The sequence below is a fragment of the Coregonus lavaretus genome, assembly GCF_964263955.1.
Source record: "Coregonus lavaretus genome assembly, chromosome: 15".
In the NCBI taxonomy this organism is placed as follows: Eukaryota; Metazoa; Chordata; class Actinopteri; order Salmoniformes; family Salmonidae; genus Coregonus; species Coregonus lavaretus.
The window spans coordinates 12633236-12644626 of record NC_140002.1 but is presented as its reverse complement, the minus strand read 5'-3'; the positions used below and the strand labels follow the sequence as shown (position 1 = coordinate 12644626).

Here is an 11391-nt window from a genome sequence, read left to right as displayed (position 1 = left end):
AATGTATTTTGTGAAGTTTCCAAAATAACAAATACATTTTATATTGAATTCTAGACATTAAGGTATGTTGAATATTGCGGTTCGATCGCAGTTTTTGTTGCAAGCATTCTGACACAGAAGTGTGTAATGATCCATGTCAGTGACACCCAGAAAGCCGGTGACGTAGACCTCCGGAACTGGTGAACGGAATGAGCAGCAGTACCGGGGGGGATCCATGACAGGAGTCTTGTGAACCTAAAGCATATGCACGTCTCTCAGGGCGTAGATTTAACAGAAGTTGAATACCAATTCTCCCCCATTCAAGAAGCATTCAGTTCTCTCATCTTTGACTCCTTGTGCCGTAATGCAGTTCTTATAAAATAACATTTTTAACAAGATGGAAAAAAATAATATGTTAGAATACTCACCATATCTATTAGTTAAAGACACTTGCATCCAAATCCTCAATATATGCACTGTACTTACACCCTCTGTGTTGCTGTGTGAACTGTGTCAATTTCCTCACAGAGCAGGTTCAATGTGTGTGAGTCTAGTGCTCAGGTTAGCGCTAGCTACCCTCTACCACACAACAGTGACATGTACATTTATAGACCCAACTGCCCAGTTCATCTCATGTGATTTTTTCACCTTTGGGTTTAACTGCAGATAATGGTTTGATTTGTTACATTTTACATTTTAGTCATTTAGCAGACGCTCTTATCCAGAGTAACTTACAGTTAGTGATATGTATTATTATTATTTTTTTTCATACTGGCCCCCTGTGGGAATCGAACCCACAACCCTGGCGTTGCAAACGCCATGCTCTACATCCCTGCCGGCCATTCCCTCCCCTACCCTGGATGACGCTGGGCCAATTGTGCGCCACCCCATGGGTCTCCCGGACACGGCCGGCTACGACAGAGCCTGGATTTGAACCAGGATCTCTAGTGGCACAGCCTTAGACCACTGCGCCACTCGGGAGTCCAGAATTTCCTATGTTCACAATTTTTCACTCAACAATAGTGAGCGTAGCATTCATTCTGGATTCACCAGAATACGTTTTAGTTGTATTCTAAAATACACAAACATCCATATTAGCTTGAGAAATACCTTTCACATACTATAATAAAACAGTGAAACAGTTTACAACAGCATGCAGATACTCAGGTCATAGGTTGAATTGAAACAGAGTTCACAGCTTATGTAAACTAGATTTATTTTTACACACTTACATAATAATAATAATAATAACATTGTATAACGCTTTTTATTACAGAGTTATCTTAAAGCTCTACTTAGGCAAAAAAACATACAATACAAACAACATATATTTAGAATCAAGGCAGGTAATATAGCAATAGTGAGCTAGGGTGCTAAAAAATACTTTTCAGATTAGGACTAGGCCAAGAAAGACAGTCTATAGACTTTTTAGTGTCAGGTTAAAGGTTAGTCAAGATTTTTCCGCCACTTTTTTGTTATGTTAAAGTTGTCAAGCAAAACAAAATGTGAAAAATACCCACATGCATCACCACCACTCCTCCCACTCTTAAATCCTTATCTGACCTTTTATATACATTCTCAGTGGATTTGGTGAGCAAAAAGAGAATTTACGCATTGTTCACTCTGAAGAAAAGAAAAAAACTCCACATCAAAAAGCATACTGCAGTCAATGTTGGCGAAAACTGCTGAGGGGCCTGCAGAAGTGGCCACAACATTGCTGAGTGGTGAATGTGAGAGGCTGCACCATACTTGTTTCCAGTCATGTGAAAGCAGACCACAGAATTGACAGCAACGTTGGCTCTAAAACAGGAACTCAGAGTTGTTCAACCTTTTCTGGAACAACCAACGTGTATTTGTAATAACTGAACAAGTCAAGAAAAGTCATGAATCTGCATGTGCAATGCAGATAACCAGTACATTAAACCAGTTTCCTACATTTTAATTTAGCAATGAATGTCCACAGGATTTATATATTAGGTTTGACTTTATCTCCAAATTAAAAAATTCTTATCATGCAAATCTCATACAAAATAAGCCCTAACGAGGTGTTGAGGACATTACATTCATTTACCAGTAATCATTGGCCCAAACACTCTTATCCAGAGTGATTCACACATGCACAGTAAGGTTTTATATCACATTCAAAAGGACAGCAAGAGGAAAACGTTATATACAATTTAATGATATCAATGGCAACCACCCAATTTATGCCTAGAGTGAATGTTTGGAAAGAGTTTTTGGGTGATTGTCAGATATATTTTAACCTGTTAAACTCTGAGCGTTTTTTGGGGGGCCCTATATAGGGCCCGGTGAGTTTGGGGGGTAGCCCCCCCCAAAAAAAACAAATCTTCAGAAAATAGAAGGTGACATGTCATTTGAAAGCTACAGGCCTTGTCTTTTTGGAAATCAAGCTCAAATCATACTTCTGGCAATGTCATAAGAATCTCCCCCCATAACTTGCTTAGGTCATTTTAAGATGTCAGGCTTGAAAATCAGTTCAGCCATTTTGGCACAGTGACTCACAAGCCAAACCAGACGCAACTGGTTTCAAGGTGCCAAGAGACGTCATGTGATCTCCTACTGCTATCTGTTGGATGAATTGGGAATCAGACAGGATATTTTTACATCAATGGATAGGTAGAGACATCAGCTTTCTCCTCATATGTATACCATTCCTGTAAGGCGAAAAATGAAGGTTTGGCACATTGCGCAAGCCCTGCACCTTTACAATGGCTCTGTTCCAATTTGCGCATCTTTAGAGCGCCACCATTAGGTAAAATATCTGATATTTATTTTGGAATAGTAATTGGTGACATATTTTATCTCAAACTTAGACTTTCAAATCTCTTATTCCCCAACATGGGGACAATTGGGGGGACCCCCACCCCACTGAAAAAATCAAAAACACAAAACAAAAACTGCACATTTCTGCTGTATCTCAGGCTTTGTAGTAGTCACATCGTTTCTGTGGCCTTTATCTGGATCGCACAGTTCTTACCTTTCTAACAGTACTAAGCGTTTGTAGGACTTCTAGTTTTGAAACCTAAATTTACATTATGAGGGTAGTATACAGAGTTATGGGTCGTTTAGAAAATGCCACCAGAGGGGGTCAGAATTTAATAGGTTAAACTAAATAACTATTCCTGTAGCTTTGATGTGTTCAACTCAGCTAGTATTCTAGACACACTGGTACAATGGTTGATGGATTCACCAATACCTCTAGTATTCAAGACACACTGGTCCAATGGTTCACCAATACCTTGATCTGGGATAGTAAAGCATCATACAACAGTACTCCCACATTTGAAAATGGTCTAAAGGCTACAAACATCTGTGAACTTGCCTAAAAAGAGGAATGAGGCTGTCAGAGTGAGATTAAGATGGTCTAGTTCTCATAAATGCATTGTTCCTGGATGGATGCAGTGGTTGTCTGTCTCTGTTGGGTTTGTGTGCTGAAATTGAAGTTCTCGTACACCTTGTTGTTGTATGAGACGGAATCGCCTTTATCATTGGTCCTCTGCCGACCTGCATGGGGAGAAGGCCAATCAACTAATCACATTTCGTGTTGACTCTTATGCTGAATAGTTGCCTACTACTAAGTTCCAAAATACTTATTGAGGTGTTTGGCATTACAGGCAAAAATGTTGTGGTGCAAAATAGCACAGATGTATCAAATTAAATTACAGTTTTTGAACAGAGGTGACAATTTCGTACCACCATAAGTAAACACTTTTTTGGTTACTACATGATTCCATATGTGTTATTTCATAGTTTTGATGTCTTCACTATTATTCTACAATGTAGAAAATAGTAAAAATAAAGAAAAACCTTTGAATGAGTAGGTGTTCTGAAACTTTTGGTGTAAGGTCATATTGAGATCTGAGCTGAGCTGTGCTGAGCTCAGGGCCACCCATTTCTTTTTCTAGAGAAGGATTGTGCAACTGGTGGCCTGGGGGCAGGAAAGGCTAATTAAAACACTCTTAGATCAACAAATGTTGCAGGTGTGACATACAGCAGCTTCACTGCGCTAATTACATTTACATTATTTAGCAGACGCTCTTATCCAGAGCGACTTACAGTTAGTGCATACATTATTCTTTATTTTATTTTATTTTTTTATACTGCCCCCCTGTGGGAATCGAACCCACAACCCTGGCGTTGCAAACGCCATGCTCTACCAACTGAGCTACCTCCCTGCCGGCCATTCCCTCCCCTACCCTGGACGACGCTGGGCCAATTGTGCGCCGCCCCATTGGTCTCCCGGTTGCGGCCGGCTACAGCAAAGCCTGGATTCAAACCAGGATCTCTAGTGGAACAGCTAGCACTGCGATGCAGTGCCTTAGACCACTGCGCTAATCTAAGGTCTAGAAGTGATTCATCATTTTGATATGTGGTGAATGGAAAATAAAATTGTGTCATGTTAAAGGTTAAAGGTCCAATATCAAACAGGGCGTCAGGTAGCTTAGTGGTTAAGAGCGTTGTGCCAGTAACCGAAAGGTCGCTGGTTCTGAGCCGACTAGGTGAAAAATCTGTCGATGTGCCCTTGAGCAAGGCACTTAACCCTAATTGCTCCTGTAAGTCGCTCTGGATAAGAGTGTCTGCTAAATGACTAAAAATAAACAAAGAGCATTTTTCTTTTCAAAATTCTTCAAGCTCTGTCAAATTGGTTGTTGATCATTGCTAGACAACCATTTTCAAGTCTTGCCATAGATGTTCAACACAGGAGGTTGGTGGCACCTTAATTGGGGAGGAGGGGCTTGTGGTAATGGCTGGAGCGGAATTGGTGGAATGGTATCAATACATCAAACACATGATTTGGTGCCATTCCATTTGCTCTGTTCCAGCCATTATTATGAGCCGTCCTCCCAAGAGCAGCCTCCACTGATGTTCATGTAGACTGAAGTCAAAACTGTAACTCAGCCACTCAGGAACATTCACTGTCTTCTTGGTAAGCAACTCCAGTGTAGATTTGGTCTTGTGTTTTAGGTTATTGTCCTGCTGAAAGGTGAATTTGTCTCCCAGTGTCTGTTGGAAAGCACATTGAACCAGGTTTTCCTCTAGGACTTTGCCTGTGCTTAGCTCTATTCCTTTTCTTTTTTAATCCAAAAAGACTCCCTAGTCCTTGCCGATGACAAGCATACCCAAAACATAATGCAGCCACCACCATGCTTGAAAATATGAAGAGTGCCACTCAGTGATGTGTTGTGTTGGATTTGCCCAAAACATAACGCTTTGTATTCAGGACAAAAAGTTAATTTCTTTCCAATTTTTTTTTTGCAGTATTACTTTAGTGCCTTATTGCAAACAGGATGCATATTTTGGAACATTTGTATTCTGTACAGGCTTCCTTCTTTTCACTAATTTATGTTAATATTGTGGAGTAACTACAATGTTGTTGATCCATCCTCAGTTTTCTCCTATCACAGCCATTAATCTCTGTAACTGTTTTAAAATCACCATTGGCCTCATGGTGAAATCCTTGAGTGGTTTCTTTCCTCTCTGACAACTTAATTAATTAATAACTGCACCATGCTCAAAAGGATAGTCAATGTCAGTAAACTAAGCTGTGCAAAATTCAAATGGACTTATCATTGTGTGGTGGTAAAAAACAGACAACAATAGCATCAAATTATAATATCATGTAATAACACACTGAGTCCTAAAATGGAAGCTGATGTGATTCGTGGTTTAGTCTATTAATCGGTGGCCTACAAGGCAGGATGTCAACACAAGATAGCAGGCAAAGGCGTCAAAAGCAGGGGTGGTGATAAGGTAGTCATTTCCTCTTTGACTATAAGGGGGCTGCATTTTGCTCCGATGAGAGTAAATATCCCTTTGAAATGTAAGGTGAAGCTGTGGCAAAGATTTAGTCTGTAAGTACTGGTCTACTTCTGCTTTCTTTGTTCCAGATTCCAGTGAATCCAAACAACAAACCACATTTGCTAAAGTCAATTTGTAAGTGAACTGGTTACAAGTGTCACGCTCTGGCTCCGGGACTTTGTATGTTGAGCCAGGGTGTGTTCGTTTCGTTGTGTTCTGTTTGGTTGGGTTGTTCTATGTGGTTGTATTTCTTTGTTTGGATGAGTGACTCCCAATCAGAGGTAACGAGTGTCAGCTGTTTGGCTCGTTGTCTCTGATTGGGAGCCATATTTATAATGTCTGTTTTCACCTTGTGTTTGTGGGTTTTTGTTCCTTGTCAGTCATTGTCTGAGGACGTTACGTATCGTTTATTGTTTTGTATTCGTGTTTGCACTTTACTATTAAAGTATGTTCGCTCAACACGCTGCGCCTTGGTCCTCTCTAACCAACGATCGTGACAACAAGACTGGAGTGACTTGAGAGTTACCTCAAATGTTCAAGCCTGTGAACAAAGTAATTGACCACAGAATTTACATGGCCTTTTTTGTAAATGGAAACATATGTATAAATTGTGTAAGCTTAAGAAAGCACTGACCAAAAAAATCACTATAGACTATAAGACTTACATTTGTAAATACTTATGGTGACAGCTGCGATGGCCACAACCCCGATGGATGTGCTGACACAGATGATGGTCAGAAGGTTGTTCCAATGGTAGGTCTCTGTAACAACAAGACCATCAAGGGTCAGAGATTTACCATATAGATAGTGTCATCAATCAAAGTGTCCAGCCTGCCATATGTGGTTGTGAAGCTTGGGGCAAAATAGCAACCTGATGCAGCCAACCCCACTGTTCAGTATCTGTTTATCACAGCTTTTCTATGACCTTGTGTCTCAAGAATCTTCTCAGGTTACACTTGACAGTCAACCAATGAATTGGAGGGAGAGAAATAACAAAAGCAGATACTAAGCGATCCTCTCTGAGTCTTTAGCAGAAGTTAATTAGTATTAAAAGTAGACTGCACTGCACAGAATAGTCATTGGGGTACTGCACTGCACACAAAAAGCAATGGGACATCTTGTCAACCTTGTCACTACTTAACAGTACATTGATTATGTCTGAATGTCACCCACCTGGTTCACTGTAGGGAAGTCTGATGCTCATGCTCAGGTCAGTGTTATTGGCTAAGAGTCTGACGTTGCAGGTGATTGTGTCGCCCTCTCTCAACACTGATTGGCACTGGGTCAGAATGCTGCTCAGTTTAGAGAGGCTGTGATTGGTCAACAGTGTCTCCGGTGAACCCTGACCTTGTTGGGTCCAGGTGAAGTTGATGTCCTGTGGGTCAAGGCCCTCCAAAGTACAGAGAAGCTGGATGCAGCCAGGATCATTGCTGTTCTGCCTCTCTAGGACTAGACCTGGAGGCACTGCAGAAGAGAATAGCACTGGAACTCTAACAACAGTGAAAAGACTGTAAATGCCATTCTAATATCCTATTGTATGCCTTGATTTAGAGACACAAAGACCAGTAAACACGTGTTTATAAAGTGATATCTTCTACAAGATAAATTACCTGTAACTTGAAGATTGACTACGGAGGAATTCTCAATGGTTGGTGGTGGTATGACTCTTGATATTGAGCAGGTATATTGACCTGAGTCAGTGCTCTTTGGCTCTGTAACATACAGTTTAGGAGGTTGTTCGATTACCTTGAATTGAGACTTACAGGATATGACTGAACTGATTTCTTTATTCACATTATATTCGCAAATAATGCCAGGACTTCCAAATTTGGTCCATTTAAAAACAACTTTGCCGTCAAATCCAAATGGTGAGGGACAAGGGAGGTGGGAAGGACTGCCTTTGGCTGCTCTAACAATCTCCACAGCACCTGCGGAACCAAACAGGAATTTAAAAAAAAATCCAAAGTTAAAATAGGACACAGGTTATGTGCTCACTCATGTTCAGGATACTGTACACTCATGATACTACGTGAGATTAAAGGAAATGAACAAAAATACAAATAATGGTAATAACAACTCAAGTTCATCCCATATTAAGATCATGCCATATTAGGCCATACTATTTACGTACTTCCAATACTGAAAATAGCTATAGGAAGTGGTTGAAAGTTGATGCGCCAGATTAATGCAACCAAAGCAGTGGAGGCTCCTCATAGGAGGAAGGGGAAAACCTCAGGAAATGTCATAAAAATAAAAATAGTGAAACATTAAAAAAGCTATCCTTTTTTAGATACAATAATATTAACTATATGCATATCACTAAATAATTGATTAAAACACACTGTTTTGCAATGAAGGTCTACAGTAGTCTACAGCCTCAACAGCAGTCTCTGGGATAGCACCATGGTGTAGACGGAGGACAGCTAGTTTCCATACTCCTCTGGGTACATTGACTTCAATACAAAACATAGGAGGCTCATGGTTCTCACCCCCTTCAATAGACTAACACAGTAATTATGATGACTTCCAGAGGACATCCTCCAACCAATCAGAGCTCTTGCAGCATGAACTGACATGTTGTCCACCCAAACAAAGGATCAGAGAATGAATCTAGTACTGAAAGCATAAGCTACATCTAGCTAGCACTGCAGTGCATAAAATGTGATGAGTAGTTGACTCAAAGAGAGAGAAAAACAATAGTTGAACAGTTTTGAACAAATTCATTTCTTCAGAAATTAAGGAGAAGCAAGAGCGAGAGCTGACTACATATATTTTATTTTTTTTCACTTTCACTTACTTAGCTAGCGAATGCAGCTAACTAGTTTGGTGTTATTAATTTATTGCCACAGGGCCGCCGGTGTATCTGCTAAACTGCTTGCTGTACACTGTACTGCATGATTGTAGCGGGTTTACTAACGCGTTAGTTCTTTAAGCTATGTTGACTTAGACGTTAGCTAATATGGTGACAACGATGTAGGCTGTGTGTAGAGGTAAAAAATTGTCCTCCCTAATCTTAAATGGCACTGACCACTACTGCACCAAAGCAAACCCAAATAGCTGTTACCATATACAGTGGGGAAAAAAAGTATTTAGCCAGCCACCAATTGTGCAAGTTCTCCCACTTAAAAAGATGAGAGAGGCCTGTAATTTTCATCATAGGTACACGTCAACTATGAGATTTCTTTTCTCCAGAAAATCACATTGTAGGATTTTTTATGAATTTATTTGCAAATTATGGTGGAAAATAAGTATTTGGTCAATAACAAAAGTTTCTCAATACTTTGTTATATACCCTTTGTTGGCAATGACACAGGTCAAACGTTTTCTGTAAGTCTTCACAAGGTTTTCACACACTGTTGCTGGTATTTTGGCCCATTCCTCCATGCAGATCTCCTCTAGAGCAGTGATGTTTTGGGGCTGTCGCTGGGCAACACGGACTTTCAACTCCCTCCAAAGATTTTCTATGGGGTTGAGATCTGGAGACTGGCTAGGCCACTCCAGGACCTTGAAATGCTTCTTACGAAGCCACTCCTTCGTTGCCCGGGCGGTGTGTTTGGGATCATTGTCATGCTGAAAGACCCAGCCACGTTTAATCTTCAATGCCCTTGCTGATGGAAGGAGGTTTTCACTCAAAATCTCACGATACATGGCCCCATTCATTCTTTCCTTTACACGGATCAGTCATCCTGGTCCCTTTGCAGAAAAACAGCCCCAAAGCATGATGTTTCCACCCCCATGCTTCACAGTTTTTTACCAAAAAGTTATATTTTGGTTTCATCTGACCATATGACATTCCCCCAATCCTCTTCTGGATCATCCAAATGCACTCTAGCAAACTTCAGACGGGCCTGGACATGTACTGGCTTAAGAAGGGGGACACGTCTGGCACTGCAGGATTTGAGTCCCTGGCGGCGTAGTGTGTTACTGATGGTAGGCTTTGTTACTTTGGTCCCAGCTCTCTGCAGGTCATTCACTAGGTCCCCCCGTGTGGTTCTGGGATTTTTGCTCACCGTTCTTGTGATCATTTTGACCCCACAGGGTGAGATCTTGCGTGGAGCCCCAGATCGAGGGAGATTATCAGTGGTCTTGTATGTCTTCCATTTCCTAATAATTGCTCCCACAGTTGATTTCTTCAAACCAAGCTGCTTACCTATTGCAGATTCAGTCTTCCCAGCCTGGTGCAGGTCTACAATTTTGTTTCTGGTGTCCTTTGACAGCTGTTTGGTCTTGGCCATAGTGGAGTGTGGAGTGTGACTGTTTGAGGTTGTGGACAGGTGTCTTTTATACTGATAACAAGTTCAAACAGGTGCCATTAATACAGGTAACGAGTGGAGGACAGAGGAGCCTCTTAAAGAAGAAGTTACAGGTCTGTGAGAGCCAGAAATCTTGCTTGTTTGTAGGTGATCAAATACTTATTTTCCACCATAATTTGCAAATAAATTCATTAAAAATCCTACAATGTGATTTTCTGGAGAAAAAAAATCTCAATTTGTCTGTCATAGTTGACGTGTACCTATGATGAAAATTACAGGCCTCTCATCTTTTTACGTGGGAGAACTTGCACAATTGGTGGCTGACTAAATACTTTTTCCCCCACTGTACTATTCATATCTACATTGACTGGTCAATCAATAACTGGTTTTCAACTGTTACAGTATGTTGATTCAGACAACTAAACCACTGAATGGACTAATCACCCTGAAATACTACTGTAGCTTACACTTTTTTTTTTACAATGAATCATTTTACAACTGTACAACTAATAGATACACCAACCAAAATGCAACAATAAGACAGAAATACTCACCAGTAAATGTGGTAGAGAGGGTGAGGGTGGTCAGGAGAGAGAAAGCCTGTGGCAACAGCATTGTGAATAGGCAGGCCAACAAACTCTAGCCAAAGACTCTGTATGTCTGTATGTCTTTCAGACACAATAACTGATTGCACATGCACACAAACACTCACATTCCCCGTCATGTCTTCCTGTCCAATGGAGGAAAACACCCACTGCAGAACTAACAAGTGCCAAAACCACAACTCTTTCCATGATACAAGAGACCATTTCCCCCCCCAACATTATGTACTTTTTTATTTATCTATCACTCTAAATTACATTATCAACAACTAATAAAGCTAAAATATGATGATCACAAAACTCTCAGAATGAGTTGGTACTAAATGTAGTTACTTTAAAGTTATCAGCTGGTACAGAAAGTGTGCTAGAGTAAGAACCACTCAGAGAGACCTAATTATTTTGCTCTTGATTGGTTGAGGCCATACCACCTGCTCCTCTGTGGTCTGCACATTCGCAGTTTCACAGACAGATCAAAGAAACCTCTATCTCAAGACTGGTCAGAACTCAAAGTATTTGAAGGAAATAACAGAACACTGTAAAACAACAACATGTGGTTAGTTAGAGGACAGACGTTTCCAACAAGTAGCAGTTCCCTCAAGTAGTTTATTGCACAAACTCTAAACTTAGAAAGCAGCGTCTGAAGTTGTCAAAGGTTTTTAGATATCTGTTGGAACTAGAGCTCGTCACAGGATCTAGGTTGACAACACACAAACACTGCTCAAAGGAAGTGGAAACAT

General features: G+C 40.6%; 1 protein-coding gene across 1 annotated transcript; it reads right to left on the bottom strand.

The window, feature by feature from the left end:
- Positions 1-1217: 1217 nt before the first annotated feature.
- LOC311142005 (uncharacterized protein) lies at positions 1218-10705 on the bottom strand. Its single transcript, XM_084177552.1, has 5 exons — positions 10607-10705; positions 7410-7727; positions 6973-7263; positions 6465-6560; positions 1218-3504 (listed from the first exon to the last, which is right to left on the bottom strand). The coding sequence occupies exons 1-5, from the start codon at positions 10665-10667 to the stop codon at positions 3365-3367; spliced, it is 906 nt and encodes a 301-aa protein (XP_084033678.1). The 5' UTR covers positions 10668-10705; the 3' UTR covers positions 1218-3364.
- Between the last annotated feature and the right edge of the window lie 686 nt (positions 10706-11391).